Here is a 22,637-nt window from a genome sequence, read left to right as displayed (position 1 = left end):
ACTGTAGGACACCCTGTTGATGGCACAGAATTCTTTAATATGGGAAAACCTCATACACATCTGGTCACCAAAATTTTCATTGTGAGTAGAGAGAAACAAACAAACAGGCAAGTTTTCCTTTTTTGCAAGTGCCAAGACAATTCATTTGGGGTATTAATAGTTTCTTCAATAAATATTATTGTAACAACTGGGGATTTACATACAACAAAGATGAAGTTGGAATCCTATATCACACATACATAAATAGTAATTCAAAATGACCATATATTTAAATGTAAGAGGTAAAACTATAAAACTCTTGGAAGAAAACACTGTAAGAGAAAATTTTGACTATGGGTTAGACAGTGGTTTTTAGATATGACACCAAATCATAAGAGATAAAATAGAAGATGGAAAAGTTGAACATCCAAACTGAAAAAATATTTTGCTGCAATTAATATAATCAAAAAAGTAAAAAAAAAACCCTCACAGAATGGAAAAATATTTGCAAGCCACATATCCAATAAAGTACTTGAATGTAGAATACGTAAGTAACTCTTACAACTCAATAATAAAAAGACAAGTAACTAAATTTAAAATAAACAAAGGACTTAGACATCATCCCAAAGAACATATGCAGGTGGGGGAAAGATGGTGGCTTTACTCTAGGCAGTGTGTTTCTCAGCTTCTGTGAAGAAGAGGGAAACTCGCAAATCAGTGGAGAAACAGAGCAAGTGGCCTAGGTTACCGAAACATTTTTGAAAACAAGACATAAAAAATTATTGCGATCATTGAAAAACCAGACGGTAAGGAGACTGCTTCAGGACAAAAGAGACCCAGGGATCGGTGAGGGGGACCAGGGGGGTTGCAGTCCCCAGGCCCGGTGCTCCCGGGTCTGCCTCAGGGCTCCTGGGAGAGGGGAGTCGCTGCTCCCTCCCCTCAATATAGGGGGTTGAGCAACACCAGGGGAGACCTTGTTGCTTGAAGGCACAGAGAGACCAGTTGGAATGGGGAAAAAAATCACCCAGGGTCTGTGAACACCCACACAGAGCCGTGGGAGAAGTGAGTGTCTCCAGCCGGCTTGACCAAGGGCGGCCTGGAAGTGCGCCCGCACCCCTAGCCCGGTGGGAGTGTGGATCAGTGGAAAACCCAGACATCGCAGCCCCGATCCAGGAAAGGGTGTGGGCGTTCTCAGGTTTCTGGAACCTGCGGTGCTGAAGTGTGGAAGTGCTAGTCCCATTGGGAATCCTGACTCTCTAGCTGTGAACCCGGAAGGGACGACGCACTTAGTGCATTCCTAGAGCCCGAAATTCAAAAATTTGGTGAATGGGCGCACCCTTTTACAAATCCCAGAGAGGGCACAGTGAATCCCAAAACGTCGTGGGTGATTCCTGAGATCATAGAGCTGGAACCCTGCGGGGACCCTGGAGCTGGGAAGAATGCTGCAGTGAGCTCCAGAAGGTGAGTGTGCTTGGGAGCACCCAGAGTCCTGTAGGGGAAAGTCAGATTGGCCCTGGGGATAGTACTGGAGAGACTTACTGAATTTGGCTGGGAAGAGTGATAAGCATTTCAAAGGTTTCTCAGCCACCTGAAGCCAGCAAAAACAGAAAAACTGGTCTGGTGAGTTAGAAACCAAGAAGAGGTTTTTTTGTTTTGTTTTGTTTTGTTTTTGTGGCTGTTGTTGGTTGATTGATTTTATCTTGTGTTTTAAGTGACATTTTATTTTTCAATTCTTCTTATTTTTATATCTCTCAATCCCTTATGTTTCTCTTCTATTCATCCTAGTGTTACAGAACAGAACAAGGGGGCCTGGGACAATATACTGTTATTTAAAAGGCCCCCAGGTCCGTCATGTCCGCCGCCAGAGGAAAGACGTCTCTCAATGCCAGAGATTTGTGAAAAGGAAAGGAAATGTTTATTTAATGCTATACAGACTTAAAGTAGTGACCTAATGTCTTCATCAAAATCCCAAAGTCCCTTAAAACACCCACAAACAGACACAGTCCTTCCTTCCTTCCCCCTTTGCCCAGTCCAGAGTACCGTAACTCAGGAAAGGAAAAACGAAGTCCATGGCTCAGGCAGTCCTCTGGTTCTTCCCAGTTAATCCTCCATCCGACTGGGAGACCTCCCTGGGTTCCCGGCACCCTCCGCTGAGTAGCCGGGATCTCTGCTAAAACCAGGTGGTGGTTCCCCCTTCTAAAGCTGCGGGGGTCCCCACTCTGTCCAGGCCGCGTGGTTCTCTCTCTCAGGGCTGCGGGAACGGGAGAGTCCCCACTCTGCCAAAGCCGCGTGGTTCTCTTTTTCAGTGGCCGCCAAGTCTGGGTTTTAAATCCCCGTGGCCAATCTTCCTCAGCAGCCTCATTTCCGACTCCTCCCAAACTCGGCTTCACATGCCAGAATTCATATCCTTCTAGCTTTACTGGGCTGCCATCTTGAGTCTGGGCAGGTGTGGCCCCATGTCCTGGAGCCAATCTTCTCTGAGCTCCCACGCAGGCACTGTAGCTTGGGGGGATCTGCCCCAGTCACGTGTTGGTGGGGAAGTTACTTCCATTCCCCTGGCTCAGAGATGATCACAGTTATTTAACATATCTAAGCGACCAGCCAAAGGCTATAGATATGTTAAATGACCACACCAGAGGGTAGCTGCAAGGCTGTTGCTATGCAAAACAGATCTCAATGGCCTTGCTCCATTTGTCCCTTCCCCCAACCCACACCCTGGGTGGGGGGATGGAGACATCTTAAAATCTCCTGGACACCTTAAGTTCTGGACCCCATTTCAAATGCCCATTTGGGGTCCCCCCTCTTGGCTGCACCCTGTAACACTAGTATTATTCCTTCCACTCCAAATTTATCTCTCCTGCACTCCATCTTCTGCTTTTTTTCCTTTTTTTTATCTTGCAAGTTACTGTAAATTTGTATTATCTTTTTCTCACTTTTCTGACATTTTTTTATTTTAATAGTATTTTGGTATTCTTTTTCCTTCTGTATAATCTTCTTTGCTTGGCTGGTTATACTGTCATTTGATAGGTTCCCCCTGGTATCTCAGTCACAAGGTGTTGATAAGTTACTATCCTTCATCTGTGTTCCATTAATACACCTCTCAAGGTTCTATACTCTTTATTCTTGTTATCTAGATCTCATTGATTCTGCCACAAGACTGTCGCTTTACTATTACTGTTAATAAGACCTAGTTCATACAATTGTAAATACTACTCAATACCCCTACCTGATCTCAGCCCACTTTGCAATTTCCTGAACTATGCTATTGTGGGGCTTGTCTCTATTCTTTTACACACTACTCCTATTTACTAATCTTTATTCCAACCCTACCTTAGAATCTGACCTCCCACAGCCTCACAGCTTTCTAGATCCAACTAACAATTCTTTTGTTCCCAATAAGAGTCTTACCTTCTTTCCATCCTTTCTAAAATGTGGATAGTGGGTGGATGATCACGGTTAATACTATAAGGAGCCAAAGGATAACCCATCTCTTCTCTACTGGCTGCTAATGTAAATATCATAGTATACTGTCTTGCTGTCTTATACCATTTTGCCTTACTCCTCCAACTGATCACAAAAAAGAGTAGGGGGAAGTTGTGAACACCAGGATACATGAAGGAGACTGCACCACTGAATCTCACAAGTATTCTACCACAGAAGTTCACACCATAATTACAGGGAACCAGAACAGATCAATTTAAGAAACAGAGGCTAACAAGAAGAAACCCACGAACAATGAGAAAACAAAGAAACAATCCCCAATTGAAGGGAAAGGAGGAAGCCTCAGGAAAAATGCTAAATGAAATAGAGGCAACTCAACTATCAGATAGTGAGTTCAAAACGATTATCAGGAAGTTCAATGAACTCACAATGAGCTATCAGAAACTAGAGGGAAGCTACAACAATCTCACTGCAAACTATATAAACATGAAAAAGGAAATAGAAACTCTCAACAAAGGCCAAGAGGAAATGAAGAATGCCATTTCTGAACTGAGGAACACAGTAGAAGGAATAAGAAGCAGGATCAATGAAGCAGAAGATCGGATTAGCGAGCTGGAGGACAAAGTAGAAAACAACATCCAGAAAGAGCAAGAAAAGGAAAAGAGGCTCAGAAAGAATGAAGAGGGATTAAGAGAAATGCAAGACAATATGAAACGTAATAATATCCGTATAACAGGGATACCAGAAGGAGAAGAAGAAGAGCAAGGGATCAAAAACCTAGTTGAAAAAGTAATGAAGGAAAACTTCCGTAATTTGATGAGAGAAAAAGTCACACAAATCCAGGAAACACAGAGAGTCCCAATCAAGAGGAACCCAAAGAGGCCCACCTCAAGATACATCATAATTAAAATGGCAAAATTTCAAGACAAAGAGAGAATCTTAAAGGCAGCAAGAGAGAAATAGGAAGTAACATACAAGGGAGCCCCAATAAGGCTAACAGCTGACTTCTCAATGGAAACACTTCAAGCCAGAAGAGAATGGCAAGAAATACTCCAAGTAAAAAGAACCAGAGATCTGCAACCAAGGCTACTTTATCCAGCAAGGCTCTCAATCAAGATAGAAGGCCAAATAAGAAGCTTCCCAGACAAAAGAAGTCTAAAAGAATACACCTCCACCACACCAGCTCTGCAAGAGATTATAAAGGGACTGCTTTAAAGAAGGGAAGGAAAAGAGAGAGAGAGAGAGGAACACTCGTACATAAAAGACAATGAATAAGTGCCTATCAATAATAAACTTAAATGTAAATGGATTAAATGCTCCAATCAAAAGACATAGAATAGCTGAATGGATAAGAAAAAATGACCCACATATATGCTGCCTACAAGAGACCCACCTCAGGATAAAAGACCTGCACAGGCTGAAAGTGAAGGGCTGGAAACAAATCTTCCAAGCAAATGGACAGGAAAAAAAAAGCTGGGGTAGCAATACTCATATCAGACAAAACAGACTTCCAAAAAAGGTCACTTCATAATACTCAAGGGAAGAATCCACCAAGAAGACATAAATATTGTAAATATATATGCACTCAATGTAGGAGCACCCAAATACATAAAGAAAATCTTAGGGGACTTCAACAAAGATATGGACAGCAACACCATTGTAGTGGGGGATTTTAACACCCCACTATCAAAAATGGACAGATCTTCCAAACAAAATATCAACAAAGATATCAACAAAGACATTGAACAATACCCTAGATGAAATGGACTTTACTGGTATATACAGAACCCTCCATCCCAAAGAAGCTAAATACACATTCTTTTCAAATGTACATGGAACATTTTCAAAGATTCACCACATGATAGGACACAAAACAAGCCTCAAGAATTTCAAGAAAATTGAAATCATACCAAGCATTTTCTCGGACCACAAGGGACTGAAGCTAGAAACCAACCCGAAGGAAAAAAACCCCAAACTAACCCCAAAACCCCAAAACCCCAAACCCCAAAATCATGGAGATTAAATAGCATGCTATTAAACAATGAATAGGTCAAGAATGATATTAGGGAAGAAATCAAAAGGGTTCTGGAAACAAATGAAAATAAACTCACAACAACCCAAAATTTATAGGACACAGCGAAAGCAATCCTGACAGGGAAGTTCATAGTGATACAGGCCCACTTAAAAAAGTTAGAAATATTTCAAACACACAACCTAACCTTACGTCTACAAGAACTCGAGGAACAACAACAAAGACAGCCCAGAGCAAGAAGAAGGAAGGAAATAACCAAGATCCAGAGCAGAATTAAATGACATAGAGACTAAAAGCACAATTCCAAGGGTCAATGAATCCAAGAGCTGGTTCTTTGAAAAGATAAACAAAATCAACCAACACTTAAGCAGACTCATCAAGAAAAAAAGAGAGAAGACCCAAATTAACACAATCAGAAATGAAAGAGGAGAGATTACAACAGATACCATAGAAATACAAAGGATTGTAAGAAATTGCTACAAAGAACTGCATGCCAAGAAATTTGAAAACCTAGGTGAAATGGACAAATTTCTAGAAAAATATAATCTTCCAAAACTCAATGAAAAAGAAACAGAAAGCCTGAACAAACCAATAACAACAAAAGAAATCGAAGCAGTAATCAAAAAACTCCCAACACACAAAAGCCCTGGCCCAGATGGTTTCACAAGAGAATTCTACAAAGCATTTAAGGAAGAGCTAACCCCTATCCTTCACAGACTATTCCAAAAAATCCAAAAAGATGGGAGATTCCAAAACTATTTTTATGAGGCCAACATCATCCTAATTCCAAAACCAGATGAAGACACAACAAAGAAAGAAAACTTCAGGCCAATATCACTGATGAACATTGACGCTAAAATCCTCAACAAAATACTGGCAAACCGCATTCAACAATACATTAAAAAGATCATACACCATGACCAAGTGGGATTTATTCCAGGGATGTAAGGATGGTACAATATTCACAAATCAGTAAATGTAATACATCACATAAACAAAAGCAAAGACAAAAACCACATGATCATATCAATAGATGCAGAAAAAGCATTTGATAAGGTGCAGCATCCATTTATGACAAAAACACTCAGCAAAGTGGGAATAGAGGGAGCATTCCTCAACATAATAAAGGCCATATATGAGAGACCTACAGCCAAAATCATTCTCAATGGGCAAAAATTAAAATATTTTCCACTAAGATCAGGAACAAGACAAGGCTGCCCACTTTCACCACTTCTATTCAATATAGTACTGGAAGTTTTAGCCACAGTGATCAGACAGGAAAAAGAAATTAAAGGCATCCAAATCAGAAAGAAGGAAACAAAACTGTCACTGTTTGCAGATGACATGACAGTGTACATAGAAAATCCTATAGACTCCACCAAAAAACTGCTTGACCTAATAAATGAATTTGGCAAAACAGTGGGATACAAAAGTGAATATCCAGAAATCAAAGGCATTTCTGTACACCAACAATGAAACAGCAGAAGCAGAGATCAAGGAAAAAAATCCCATTTGAAAATAGCAAAAAGAAAAATAAAATATCTAGGAATAAACCTAACCAAAGAGGTAAAAGACCTGTATTTAGAAAACTACATAACACTCAGGAAAGAAATCAAGGAAGACACAAACAAATGGAAACATATACCGTTTTCATGGATTGGAAGAATTTATATCATCAAAATGTCCATACTACCCAAAGCAATTTACACATTCAATGCAATTCCTATTAAAGTATCAATGGCATATTTCACAGACATAGAACAAACACTTCAAAAATTTATATGGAATCATAAATGACTCCAAATAGCTGCTGCAATTTTGAGGAAGAAGAGTAAAGTAGGAGGGATCACAATACCTGACACTAAATTATACTACAAGGCCACTGTAATCAAAACAGCCTGGTACTGGCATGAAAACAGGCACATAGACCAATGGAACAGAACAGAGAGCCCAGAAATAAACCCAAGTCTCTATGGTCAATTAATATTTGACAAAGGAGGCAGCAACATAAAATGGAGTAAAAATAGCCTCTTCAACAAATGGTGTTGGGAGAACTGGACAGCCACGTGCAAAAAAAAATGAAACTTGAGCACCAACTTACACCATATACAAAAATAAATTCAAGGTGGATAAAAGACTTAAATATAAAACGTGACACCATTAAAGTCCTAGAGGAGAACGTACATAGGAAAATCTCAGATATTTCATGCAGAAACTTTTTTACTAACATGTCCCCTAGAGCAAGGGACATAAAGGAAAGAATAAACAAATGGGACCTCATCAAAATTAAAAGCTTCTGCACAGCTAAAGAAAACAGTATCAAAATTAAAAGGGAATCAACTGTATGGGAAAACATATTTGCCAATGATACCTCAGACAAGGGTCTAATCTCCAAAATATATAAAGAACTTACACTACTACACTCTAAAAAGACAAGGAATCCAATTAAAAAATGGACAAAGGACTTGAACAGTCACTTCTCCAAGGAGGACATACAGAAAATCCAAAGACACATGAAACAATGTTCAATATTGCTAGCTATCAGAGAGATGCAAATTAAAACCACAATGAGATCCCACTTCACACCAGTCAGAATGGCCATCATAAACAAAGCAACAAACAACAAGTGTTGGAGAGGTTATGGAGAAAAGGGGTCCCTAGTGCACTGTTGGTGGGACCCTGGACTGGTACAAACACTATGGAAAGCAATATGGAACTTCCTCAGAAAACTAAAAATGGATCTGTCTTTTGGCCCAGCAATTCCACTGCTGGGGACTCTATCCTAAGAACACTAAAACACCAATACAAAAGAACTTATGCATCCCAATGTTCATAGCAGCACAATTTACAATAGCTAGATGCTGGAAGCAACCAAGATGCCCATCAGTACATGAATGGAACAAAAAACTATGGTACATTTACACAATGGAATTCTATGCAGCAGAAAGAAAGAAGGAGCTCCTACCCTTTGCAACAGCTTGGATGGAGCTGGAAAACATTATTCTAAGCAAAACAAGCCAGGCAGTGAAAGACAAATACCATATGATCTCACCTTTAACAGGAACCTAAACAACAAAACAAAGAAACAAGCAAAATATAACCAAAGACACTGAAATAGAGGACAGGCTGACGGTGACCAGAGGGGAGAGAAGAGGGAATTTCAGGGGACAATGGGAAGGGTTCAGGGGAACAAATTTAAAGGACACATGGACAAAAACTAGGGGGAGGGTGGTAATGGGAGGGAAGTGGGGAGGGATTGGAGGGGGGCTGGATTGGGAGTAAAAGAGAAAAAACTGTATTTGAACAATGATTAAAATAAAATAAAAAATAATAATAAAAATAAAATTAAAAATTCTGACTGAAAAAAAAATGCAAATGGCCAAGCAAGCAATGAAAAGTTGGTCAATATCATTAGTTATTTTAGAAATGGAAATCAAAATCACAGTGGGATAATACTTCACACCCATTGGGATGTCAATCATCAAAATGACAGAAATGACAAACATCCAGGATGTGGAGAAATTTCAATGCTCATTTGTTATTGGTAGTAATGTAAAATGGTAAGCCACTTTGGAAAACAGTATGGCAGTTCAACAATTTGTTTGTAAAAGAAAATTAATTTTAGACTATAATCAAGAATAGAAAGCATTGATTTGTGCAAAAAAGAACTGCAGCCGAGGAGACACATTTATGTAGCAACCTAAATTTTGTTCCACTAAGACAAAGGGCAAGTGTCTTTTATAGCAAAAGTTCCTTGCCCAGACTCTTAATTAGGTCCATTTTATGTGAATGAGGTATCCAAACTGTGCAGTTCTGATTGGGTAAGCCAGGTCCCAGTTTGTTGGCAGAAATACTAAACCAGAGTTTCCTCCCTGCAGTGGTTGACTCAGATGGTGTAAACACACTGGGCATAGTGTGAAAGCCGGAAGCTGAGAGTTCAGTCTGAGGTTCTTCCCAGTGTACAGAGTATGCAAGAAGTGCCTGTCAGCAAATGGCCACTAGGCTCTATTATTTATAAAATTTGGGCCCTCAGTTGACCATGAGGAGTCCACCTCAGCAGGTAAATTCCTGCTTCGGGTTCACATCAAATGAATCTTTCTTCTCAGGGTCTACATGTTAAACATAGAGTTATCATATGATTTAGCAATTGCACTCTTAGGTATGTATGTAAGTGAAATAGAAACATGCCAACTCAAAAACTTGTTTAAGAATGTTCACAATGGCATTAACAGCCAAAAGTGGAAACATCCTTATGTTCAATAACTTATAAATGGATAAATGTGGCATATTCATGCAATGAAATATTATGACAATAAAAAAGCAATGAAGTACTGATACATGCTGTAAAATTGATGAACCTTGAAAACTTTATGTCAAGTGAAAGAAACTAGTCACAAAAGACCACATATTGTATATTTCCATTTATATAAAAAGCCCAGAATAGGCAATTCTACAGAGATAGAAAGTAAGTCACTAATCAGTGGCTGCCTGTGGCTGAGGTGGATGGGAGTGGAAGGGGCTTGGAGAGAAATAGAGAATGACTGAAAATGGATATCAGGTTTCTTTATAGTGTGATGAAAATGTTCTAAAAATTGGTTGGTGGCGATGTTTGGTCAACTCTGAATATTATTAAAAATACTGAATTGTATACTTTTAATGGGTAAATTTTATCATATTTGAAATGTATGTCAGTAAAAATGTTAAAAAAGAGTAAGCCAGTGCCTAGCATATGGTAAGCATTTAATAAATGTAAACTACGATATTTAAAAACACATCAAGCACAATTATTTGGATAGTTTGCTATCTTTCTGTAGTGGTAAAGTAGAAAGTTGTGGTGTCAAAAATGACTGAAGGTCTAAGAATACAGGGAAAATGTGGTGGCAATGACAGAAAGAAGGTGTCTGGCAAGGAAGCTAATTTGGGGATGGAGGAGAAATAGGAATTCCTTTTGGGGCATGTTGAATGTTCAAGTGGAAATGTCTACTGAAGATTAATGAAAAAGAAATGGATTTGTCCTCATAACAGGAGCATTTGGGATAAATAAATAGAAAATGAGCAAGAGAGAGTTTTCCATTCTAATGAGACTGGGGAGATGGCGAGTTGATTAATACAATAACATTATGTATAGTGAAGCAATAGATTGGATAGTAATGTTTAAGTAATTTTAAAGAGTAAACTGGTTATTGAAAATGGTCTCTTATAGGTGTCTTCAGAAGACATATCCCTCAAAACTCTCATCCTCATATTCACAAATGAAGTTTTGTCCAGTGTGCAACGGGCCATTGTCAGTACCGTCAGCTGGACCCCCTCAAGATTGCTGAAGGAGATCATCTTGATGGATGATTTTAGCTCAAATGGTAAGCAGCTTGATCAAGGAATAGTAGTAAAAATGACCATTTATTGACTGTGCTAGGCTGGAAAGGGGCTTTAGCATAGAGTTTAGGACACTTTGGGCTCATCATATATGGAAAAGAAAGGAGTCATTTATTGATTCCTGTTTGTATTGGGCACATTAATCGTCACAAAGTCAACACAGAGGATCATCATTGTGATTGCATAGATGAGGAAATGAAGACAGACAGAACACATAGTGTGCCCAAATTTTGAGGCCAGTCAGTGGTAGAGCTGAGCCAGGCCCAGGATTGTGTGACTCCATAACCACCTGTGCCCTGTCTATGCACCATGGGAGAGGCCTCAGGGAGTAAAGTTGGGTCCAATGGGAAGTCTCAGATACTAAGATTGGATTCAATTCATTCCTTTTGAGGAGGAAAAAACAATCTTCCCACATATTTAAGCCCAGATAAAAGAGGAGCTTTGGATGCTGAAATTCTTTACAGTGGCAATGTCTTTTGCTGACAGCATGCTCCCTCCCCAGCCTGGTCCAACCCACCCAAGGAGGACACATGGAGAACTGGGATGTAGTGGGTAAACCTCAGCCCTCACTTTCTGGGGTTTCAGAATCCAAGTTCCACCTTTATAAGCTCTATGCTCTTGAGTAACTTAACTTCTCCATCCTCCAGTTTTCTTATTTGCAAAACATGGATGTTGATGAAAAACTATTTCATAGATTGTAATGAGAATTAAATGAGATAATAATCATAACTAACATGGTTTGTTCTAAGCACCTTACTTATGTTAACTACCTTAACCATTACAAAAATCCTATGGGGAAGAAGCCACTTCTTTGCTTAGTTCATGGTTGCAAAAAACTAAGGCATAGTCTGGTCAAGGAACTTGTTTAACATCAAACCACTGGTAAATGACAGAACTGAGATTTGACTATAAACTTCAGCGTCTAGAGCTCTAGCTCTAGCTGCTGTGTTCATTGATACAGCACATGGTTTATGAATAGCATTTAGCACATAGTACCCACTCAGCAAGTGTTAGCTCTTAGTTTTATTAATTTTGGGCATCAAACAGAGGAAACAGATTAAGTTACAAACCCAGAGATTTGGGCTAGCAATAAGGAGGACATTTCTAATAATAAGGGTTGTGGAATGGCAGCCTGGGGGAGGAATAGTTGCTCCTTCTCTGAGCATCTTTAAGTACCAGACAGGTTATTGCAGCTTCAAATTTTTTGACATGAGAAGAAGAGACAAATTACCTCTTACATTTTCTCTTTTTGATTTCCAGACACTAAAAACACTCCTTTTCATGCTTTAATACCTTCCTCTCTTCCCCTTCCAATATCATTTCACAAAAAAATGAGAAGGTACAATTCCTAAGCAAAAAATCCACCAAAAAGCAAAGAAAAGAGAATGGCTGACTACATTCATTTCTAGGGATGAAGATCAACATAAACTTGCACATCTGGTTTTCAAACAAAAATGAGGAGTTTAACGAGAAAGACTTCTGTTCTGGACACCTGAAGAGACCCTGGCTCCACTGTCTGCCTCTGAGATGACCTGAGGCAAGTCACCTCATCTCTCTGGGACTCTGCTTCTTCATGGGGCAAATGCCGGGGCTAACCTGGAGGATCTCTGAAGGTATCTTTTCCTATGGAAAAAAAAATCAGTGAATCCATTAGCTCACATTCTATGAGGAGCAGATAAAAAAATAATTCAAGACTTTTTCATGTGGAACAATCAAATCAAAAGATACAAGACTACAAACATAGGATAGACACATAACAAAGCTCTCTATTGTTCTGTACTGTGCCCGCATCACATAACATTTCCTTCTCATGTGGGTTGGGAACTCATTTATGTTTTCCATAGAGATAGTTTATTTGGATGGGCACAGAGAGAGAATTGTTGATCATCCTTTGACTGTTGTCACTGGGACAAAAATCAGCTTCTCTCTCATTAATCATGGAAGCATGGGCTAGATTAAGCCTATACTTAACATAACTCAAAAATCTGTTTTGTATTAACTGAGAAAATTAATTGGAAGTCTGTTCCTTGCATGCCACAAGAGAAACTTACTATTCATGTGACTTTGAGGGTAAGTCACTCAGCTACTTTATGCCCCCTTTTCCTCATCCGTGACATGGGGGAAATAATAGTGCCTTCTTGATAGGACTATTCTAGGGATTAAATAGTACATGTAATATCCTTAGAACAGGGCTTGCTCCCAGTAAATGTTAGCTAGCATTATTACTCCTTGTTTATCTCAGTATCATTTGTAGAACTGTTGCAATGCCACAACCTGGTATTATAGGTATATCTCCTTCCTATTTTTCCCTAGATGTAAAGCTTAATTTGCATCAGGTCGAATGTTTCAAGTGTCAACAGAGCTAACCTAAGTTTTTCAGAAATTAATTTAATGTAGGTAGAATCCTGTATTTTCTCTCCAATTTTGGACAAATTCCTCAATCAACAAGTATTTTTTGAATTTTTACCATGTGCCAGGCATTAGAAATGGAAGAGAATGTCAGTGATTTAAGAAGTTCCCACTTTAATTGATGAGGTAAGACAAACATATGAAGACACCGCAGTGTATGAAAAGTAGTGTGTCAAACTGAGTAAGTTGTCAGTGAGTGCAAGAAAGCCCAGAAGTGGTTGGGATAACCTAGGAAGTCTTGCTGGAGGAGAGGGCCTTGGATTTGGACTTGAAAATTTGCTAGGATTTGAAAAGGCAAAGAAAACAAAGGGAGACTGGTCGTGTGGGTAGGGGGAGATAGGGAGTGGAGAAAAAAAAATGTGAGCAAAGATGCAGAAGCTAGAAGCACCCTGAGTTGACTAGCCTGAAAGAAAAGATTCTGGGGGAGGTGTGGTAGTGGGGGCAGTACCAATTGGAGAGCAAGACTGAGAAGGGAGCATAGGTTTACTTTAGAAGATCCATAGAGCATCTTTAATTCATGTGTTGGACTATAGGCACTATTTCTGATGGGGTGACTCAGAATCTACAACTCATAGAATTTTGGAATTAGAAGGATACTGACATGTTATCCAGCCTTCTCTGAGTTTTGGAAACAGAGATCCTCAAATGGTAAGTGACACAGAATTAGAGGGTGAGGGAGTGCAAATTACAGTCTAGATACCCAGGGTCTATGGTAATCCCTCCTCTTTTCTTCTTTTCTTTTCTTTTTTTCTTTTTCATTCTCTCTTCTCCCCTCCACTCCTTTCCTCTCTTCTTTCATTTCCTTTCCTTCTCCCCTTGCCCACAACTATTTTGGTTTCCAACTTTAATTCGAGAACTCATGCAAAATATTCCAGGTAGATGAGTTTTGATCCACATCTTTCTTCTTTCTTTCATCTTGGTTTATCTGGCACTAACATAATTCCTAATCTCTTCACTATTTGCAGCTACATGTAACCAATCAAACAGATTATTCTTCAATTTTTTTTTTGGAAAAAGGAACCTCATATATTACGGTAATCTTGGTCTTGCTCCTTTTAATAGATGTACAACCTCCACTGAGAATCCCAGCTTTTCTATTCACTTTCCTGAAGTGAATTCTTTCCTGAAGAAATTGTTCCAAATGGGCAGAATTCATGATTCCATCTCCTGCAGGGTGGGAGCAGTCAAAGGTGAACTCCAGAACCTGCTCCTTTGTTTTTGCCCTGTTTTGCTGAAAGCCCTTTCACAGATGCTATGGTGGCAGCAGAGGAAGGAAAAAATGTGTCAACCCCTTCTGATTACTCTCTAAAAGTAGTGACTGAGTGAATGCATGGAGTTTCCACCTTCTCTTTCTTTCAGTAGGAGCAAACATTCTCCAGGCCCATTGGGTCTCTGTAACACCTTCAATAGTTGAGTCAGTAACCCTGGAGTGCAACAGGGAAAGTTCTAAAACAGGTAAAAATTTTAGTACCATAGTCATGTCAGTTTTGATTCCAGGTCCTGACCACTCCAGGAGTCACAAATCTACTCTTCCTGTGAGAAAGGAACCAGAAAGAATCTCATATCTTGGCAATGGGGGGTGGGAGTCAGGGAGAGAGATGAAGGGAAATCTTGACAAATGTTGGGAACCGCCCTGACTGGTATCAGAGGCTGAAACCCCCACCTAGCTAAGGCTAAGGGAACGCCCTTGGAACCGTAAGCCGGCAAGGAGATAAAAGCTTATCTTCCTGGCAGGAATGCTGCTTCTGCTGCTTTATTCATAACTGAACCCCAAAAAGCTTGGTCGGTTAGCCAAAGACGGGTAAGATTCCCCACGGGGGGAACGACCTAAGCCAGGCACGATCACTTTGGGAGGCCCCCAAAAGAAGGACTTGGGGGGGGGGCTGCAGCAAAAGGGGGGTGATGGACCTCGCTCCTCGGCTTTGACATAGCCTGAGTTCTCAGCATCTGGGAAAAAATCTCCTTATCTCTTGGTTACCTAGTTCCCTTGCTCCACCTAAGCCTGAAACAATGACAGGGTGGTGCAGCTCGGTACTGAGAAGTGCGGATTTCCCATGGTGATCAGGCCTAAGAAAGAATATGTAAATTACTGTGAAACCTTCTTTGTTTAGAATGCTCTCAGTTGAATGAGAAGGGTCTTAGGAGGAAGTTATTTTGTTCCTCAGTCTTACAGCTCTTTGAACCCCCAACTCAATAGACTGGCAGAGTTCTTTGTTTTCTATAGTTCCTTACTTCCCCTAATGAGTACTGTACTTTACCTGAATTATTATGCAAAATGAGCCTAATAAAAGCAGGTATGGATGGTAAATCAGCGCTCTCCCCACTAGGGGGGGTGGCCATTCTGTCCCTACTTCCCCACAGAAACTAGTTTGTCTCTGTGCATGTGTTGTTCTTTCTCGCGTGTGTTTCGGCGAGCCATCCACAGCGTTCCGTGGTCACTGCTGGCCGGTGACCCATGCGCAACAGACAAACCCAACCAAACATATACATAATTCATGAGGCAGCATGGCATGGTGGGTAAACATAACATGGGCCCACACCTAGGTGTGCCACTTACTAGATGTATGACTTAAACAAGTTTCTTAACCTCTCTGTGAGTCAGTTTTTGCATCTGCAAAGTGGGGATACAGAAGTGTCTTTCTCATAGGATTCTTTGAGAATTAAATGAATTAATATTGTCAGGGAGTTATTTGGTTGGATATTTTAAACCCTGCTTAGTGATTTACATCCAAGTTGTTTTCATACATATGAGAAATTCAATAAGTAGGTTTAGCCAAAGAACAAATGCATAGACAGGCTTTATAAAGGGAGGAGAGAGAGGGAAGAAAATAGCTGTAAGCAACCTGGGAATAGCAAATCTTATTTGCATAATTTGGGAGATAAATTCATTACCTAGAGGTTGGAAAAGAGTTCAATTTGGGCATTTTGTCCCTGTTGGTCCTTGAGTAGGCCAAGTATGAATAGCTAACACATGACAAAACAATTTCAGTTGTTTATGTTTTCTCTGGAAAATCTTGAGTGTTGTTGGAGAGATGTGGCAAGCTGTCTGCAATGTCTGACCATCAACACTTCTACCTTACTTAGGTCAGGTCTTTCCTACTCATTCTTGTTAAAATTTCTCAATATACATAAAGCTTGTATATACTGTTTGGCAAATAGTAAGCAGTATTATTATTTAAGGTAGTTTAACTTTGAGGGAAAGGAGATTAAAAATGGTAGCGGTACGCCTGAAAACGGAAGGGAGGAGAGGCAGTTGCAGGGGAAACAACTGAGGCTGTAGAATTGCTCATCCTAAGCTGGAGGTAGTTAAACCACTACTATATGTAGAATAGTATAAACTTTCTGTACCAAATTGATTATTGCACTCAGAATTTCTATAGGTGTGTGTTTCGTTGGCAGGAGAACTAAAGGCAAACTTGGACAAGAGTATTAAGCTTTACAACCAGAAGTATCCATGACTACTGAAAATAGTCCAGCACACAAGGAGAAAAGGTCTTGCTCAAACACGCCACACTGGCTGGGAAGTGGCCATGGCTGATGTGGTTGCCATCTTGGATACTCATGTTGAAGTGAATGTTGGCTGGTAAGGCTCCAGGAGGTTTCTTCCCCTGAAAAAGGGGAGAAAGGAGATATTGAACATGCTATATGCAAGATAGGGTAGTATGGAAATAGGGAAAGCCAACACCAGACCTTAAACAAAGGGCAGCTACTAAGATGGGATGCTTTTACTCAAGGATTTTGTTTGGCTAAGGATAGTAATCTAGTGCTGTAGAAACAAAAACAATGGTTTTCACTGTTGACACTGATCCCAACCCTGATTTTACCAAATACTTTGTGACTTTTTATACATCACTTTACCTAACTTGATATTCATGTCCTTATCTGTAAAATGAAAAGATTATCTTTTTGTAATTCCTAAGGTTTTCCCAGACCCAAAATTACATGCTACAAAGACAGCTGTGTTCTTTGGAGAATGAAGGAAATCAGATAGTAAAGAGACATCATTTTGGAAACAGGGAGACAAAAGAGATAATGTAAATTCTGACAGAATAGTGATGGTCCTGGTTCTCAGTGGCTTGGGGGTAGTGTTTGGGTGCTAATTTCAAATATGCTTATGACATGGGTCAGTGTCTAACATCCCCAGCTATCCCCAAAACTGCATAGCTCTTCTGGACTCTGGAGAGTTCCTCTCACCACCCAGCACAGCCTAAATGAAGAAAGTGCTCAAGGTCAGGGCAAGGTGCTTGGGCCAGCTTTGTCTGCTTGCTTCTGCTTCTTACCCTCATATCCAACCTGGGTGTGTTACCCACTCTTCTTCTAGAGCAGAGCCCATCTTGGCTCAGATTCAGGAAGACCATAATGTCATTGTGTCACCTGTGTTTGATGACATTCATTTTGACACCTTTGAACTGACTAAATATGAATTGGCAGTTGATGGGTTTAATTGGGAACTCTGGTGCCACTATGATTTATTTCCAAAGGCCTGGGTTGATCTGAATGATGTCACTGCTCCATTGAAGCAAGTCTGAGAGGGCTCAGGAACTTGGTTAGCACATGGGAAGTCAGGCATATGGTGTGTGGTGGTGGTTATGGAAGAAGGGTGGGAGGGATTAGGGACAGGGGATGACAAAATACAAGTGAAAATTAAAATGAAAAAAAGATGATGCCAGGTAAGAGATCGCAGACTCTTAGGACTATTTTAGGGCTTTCAAGTAAAGTAAAGCAAATTTTATAATGTTTTAGAAGACATATGGGCCATTTAAAGCATTTATCAGGCTATAAAGTAGGGATACCAAGATGAAAAAGATGTACTTTTAGTAAAGTTTGAGAAAGTTTATGACAACAACAAAGAATGAAGAAAGGCTATGCACACTTAGTCCATCTGGAGGGTTTAGGGAAAGCCTACAGATAAGGGGCTTGGGTCATTTCAAAGGCCAAACCACCACTGGCTTCCTACCCTTACTTCCTTCCATCCTAACTCATGCATTACTGAGAGGTTAGTAACTCTTTTTTGTGCTCCACAGGAGTCCTTCCTTCATGGGCATCCTGACTGCCAACAAGTTCTTCCTGGGAAAGACTGGATCTGTAGATGGTAGGTTGCTGGTCTATGGAGGAGAAAGTGTGGAACTTAGCCTGAGGGTGGGTACATTTCTATTCTTTTTATGGGACAAAGCAGAGAGACATAAAGGAGGGTGATAAGATTGCCAGAATCCTGGAATAAGGCTGAATGTCATTGGCTCAAGAGGTGGCAAATCCTCATGTTTCTAGGTCACTAGAGAGAGGCAATGGGACTTGGGGAGTGGAGTTCTTTGGTGTAGGTCTATGTAATCTGGGAAACATGGGTGGGAAGGGGTAGAACTGAGGCTCAGCAGATGGTGTCCCTATTTCCTTTGAGGAATCCAGGCATTTTTCCAGCGTCTCCTAGAATAAAACAACTTGGTGGCAGACAGCGCTCTATAAAACCAAAAAGAAACTGGGCAGAGGGACCAGAGGATACAGATATGTGGGCAATGAAAATTGTTCCTGAATGGACAGCTAGAGCAACTGACATGATGACATGCATTCATGCTGAGATGTAGTCTAGACTAGGACAAACAGCCAGTGATGGGTTCTATGGGTTCTACAGCAATAGAATCCTCAAACCACTTCTAGTTCTGACCAACTTTTTGTGCACTGGCTTCTCACTTCAGCAGTGATGCCTCTTCTCTGCCTGACAGCTTCTCATGCTTTCTCAGATCAAATGAACATCCTGAATTATTGTGCTTTATAAGGGAATTCAGGGTACAAATTAAAATGATTGGAGAAATGACAAGTGCAAGTTCATATTACCTCAGTGTATCAGTAAGCTATTGCCACAAAGATGCTGGGTAACCAAACACCCTAAACTCAGTGACTTAAGAAAACAATAATTTACGTTCAGAGATCTGCAGGTCCAGCTGGAGTTTGATGGGGCTCTTAAGGTCTCAGTTTGGAACTAGTGCATTATTTTTTCTGCCCTATCAAATTTGTGACAGCTAAGCCCAAAGTCAATGGGTGGGAGATGTCTTCTATCTACAATGAAGCCATGAAAAACTATGGCCAATATGTTCAACCCATCATGATCAGTTTGGAAGAGGTTCTATGTATAACATATTCCTTCCACAGTATTGTTTTGCCTCTTCTGTACAATCTACAGGCCTTTTTTAAAAAGGCCCTACTCTTGGGTTTGTGGCTGTTCTTGTTAGTTTACCCCTCTTTCATTTCCAGCCTAAAGCTGAACTTTTTAAAAAAAATTTTCACCCAAGGATATGTTTCTTGATTTTAGAGAAAGCAAGGTGGGGGTGAGGGAGTGAAAGAGAGAGAAGGAGAGATACTTTGATTGATTGCCTTCCATACATGCCCTGACTGGGGACTGAAACTGAAACCTAGGTATGTGCCCTGACTAGGGATCAAACCCCCAAATTTTAGTGCATGGAACAACACTCCAACCAACTGAGCCACCCAGCCAGGGCCTAAGGCTGAACTTTTAAAAGAGGTTGCATAAAAGTAGTGACAATTTCACAGGTATTGGACTCCCAAATATTAAGTCTTACTTTTCCTCTAGAAAGATTGTGTTATCCTGGGAAATATACAAATTCTCTAAGCCATACTTGCTACATAAAGAACCTAGCATGAGGCTCAGGCTGGGTATGTCACTTGATTGGAGCATCATCCTGAAACACAAAGGTTGTGGGTTTGATCTCCAATTAGGGTACATACAAGAAACAAACAATGAATGCATAAGTAAGTGGAATAACCAGTTGATGTTTTTCTTTCTCTTTCTCTGTCTGAAATTAATTAAAAAAGCAAACTTAGCATGATGAATGACACATGGCTTCTGCTTGATCAATAGTTAATAATAAAAATGTCAGGATGGTGGTGTAAAAAATGCTGGACCTAGGTTCTAATCCTGGCTCTCCTAACTCTGTGTGGACTGAGCTTCTATAAAATGGCTCCCCCCACCTTCCCAGCTCCAAAATTCTGTGCCTGAGACCAGATGACCTCTGGTCCATTGTGGTTCCTGGAGAAACAAGATAATTTTCTGTCTAAACCTTATTCTGGCCTACGCCCTTCAGTTTCTTTCCAACTGAGGCTGATGACCACATGTTGCACCTACTTAGGACCCAAGCAGGACCCCACATTTATATATTAACAAATAAAGTTTGAGTCCCTGTCTGGGTTGTCCATGAAGCCACAACCATTTTTTGGCAAAGAGAACTACTTTTTACTTGTGGTCTTGATCAGCTTTCCTATTTCTGAACTGAAGAGGAGTGTCTTTGTTTTAACTATCCCATGAGAGTTATTGTACAGTTAAAATATAATGAATAGTTTGACTTGATTTTATTAAGAAATTAATTAGAATTCTTGTTTGGCTTCTGGAACAGATTCCAAAATAACAGAGGTTTAAACAAGGTAGAAATTAATTTCTCTCTTCCATAACTGTTTGAACATCTGTAGTGCAGGACTGAGATGGCAGCCCCAAGGTGATGGAGTCCAAGACTGTCCCACCTTGTGATTCTGTCACACTCAACATCACACCTATGTTCTAGTTAATAGGAAGAGAGAAGGGGGAAGAAAGAAAGAGTATGTCATTTTTTAAGGCTCTACATGCAAGTTGTGTGTATTGTATTTCATTGGCCACTACTGGTCATATGGCCACATCTATATGCAAATGAGGCTGGGAAACATAGATTTCAAGTTAGTTGGTTATGTGTCCAGTTATTCCTTTGATGACTACAGATGTACGGGGGAATAGATATTGGGAGTACTACTAGTCTCTAGCACAAAAAATACAAATGCAAAAATAATTATTTTATGCATGGTACTTAGCAGAGTCTTGAAGACAACCCTAGTTATGTTGTGGCTGGGGTATTCCTATCCACCAGAGCTTCCCATGAATTTGACTGGAACCCCAATTCCCAACTTAGGACCCAGAGCCCTTCTTCCCATTTCTGTGTTCCTTGTCCTTTCCTCTGCTCTCCTTTTCTGCATTCAGACTGCTTCTCTCTGTTTCCATTCCCCTGTCCCACATGTCAAACTCTGCCATTTCAGTTCCTACAGAAGTCTTCTTTCTTTTAACATTTCGTGATTTTTGAAAATATTTTTTTTTCTGGAAAAGTGGGGAGTGTCAGGGAAGGGTCATTCTTTTGCTATTCTTGGGTAAAATAGTTTACCCACATTCAGATTCCTGGGTTTATGTGTATGGTCATTTGTCTTTCAAAATCTCTAAGCACTTGTTAGGATCTGTGTTCCCCAATAACAGAACTTGGACAACATCAGAGCTGCATGGAGTGTTTTATTCTGACATCTAGAGGCCATGGCAGTGATGTTGTGAATGGATGAGTATAAATGGAGATGGAGCAATGGGGCTGATGGGCAAAAATGTAAAACTAACATTTGTCAAGCACCTTGTGAATTCCTGGTGCTGTGCCAGAACTGAACATGTGGACTGGACTGCCAGAACGTCAAATCCAGCTCTGTCATCTGCCCACTAGTACACATGGGCAAGTTACTTAAGTGGGGATAATAATAATAATAATAATAATAATAATAATAATAATAATAGTACCTACACAGTGAAGGTGAAATTTATGAAAAATACTAGGATAGTATGTGGCACAAATTAAGCCATTGGTATTATAAGCAGAAGCTTCATGTCTGTCTGTGTGTGTCGACAGAAAGAAGGGGAGTTGTTTGGCAAGTGGGAATAAACTGAGGGAATAAACTTTGAAAAGTGTTGGTCTAGGATAACAGTAATATTACTTAATAAATATCAATTCAGACTTTTGTCTTTTCACTTGAATTTGAGCTTTTTTGTACCAATGGTTAATTTTTCTTGGAAATTCCTGTTGTTTGGAAAACTCCTCTAACTAGAAAAATTGAAGTTGTATTTGGGCTTTTAAATGTTTGGCTACAGAATATAAAATCTGAAAACAAGTTAGCTGTAACTTCCACATGGTCCTGGAAACTAACGAGGAGAAATGGAAGAAGAGGTGCTTCGAATTAATCATAGATGCTGCTGTTCCCTGAGCACGTGCTCTGTCAGTCATTTAGTCCACCTGACAACCCACATGGTGGCTGTGCTCATCATGAGGAGTGTTTTACTCCGAGTCATAGGGTGTGCAGTGACAGATTTGAACACAGGTCAGTCTGACTTTAGAGCTCGGCTTTTTTTTCAAGAGGCAAGGGAAGGGAATCTGTGGTTTCAGAAGCTGAAGAAGGGAGGAAAAACATTGAAGTCAGATAAGGGGCCTGGGTCCTCACGTGCTTCAGTGAACCAGCAGGACTGAAGTCGCTCACTGTACCTCAGGGGCTCCACAGGCATGAATGTAGTAGGTTGCCAACTGCTGCCAAATAGGCTAATATCTCCTTGAAATTACAACTC

General features: G+C 40.2%; 1 protein-coding gene across 1 annotated transcript in view; it reads left to right on the top strand.

Moving 5' to 3' along the window:
- Positions 1 to 22,637, top strand: part of GALNT8 (polypeptide N-acetylgalactosaminyltransferase 8) — a 51,128-nt gene that overhangs the window by 13,919 nt on the left and 14,572 nt on the right. Inside the window, 5 exon segments of the mRNA XM_045830436.1 lie at positions 10,656 to 10,684; positions 10,687 to 10,809; positions 16,634 to 16,822; positions 17,561 to 17,753; positions 18,259 to 18,373. Coding sequence (XP_045686392.1) covers positions 10,656 to 10,684; positions 10,687 to 10,809; positions 16,634 to 16,822; positions 17,561 to 17,753; positions 18,259 to 18,373 — 649 coding nt within the window.

The sequence above is a fragment of the Phyllostomus hastatus genome, unplaced genomic scaffold, assembly GCF_019186645.2.
Source record: "Phyllostomus hastatus isolate PE091 unplaced genomic scaffold, TTU_PhHast_1.1 phas_contig_152, whole genome shotgun sequence".
NCBI classification, from domain to species: Eukaryota; Metazoa; Chordata; class Mammalia; order Chiroptera; family Phyllostomidae; genus Phyllostomus; species Phyllostomus hastatus.
This window is presented reverse-complemented; position numbering and strand designations above follow the sequence as displayed.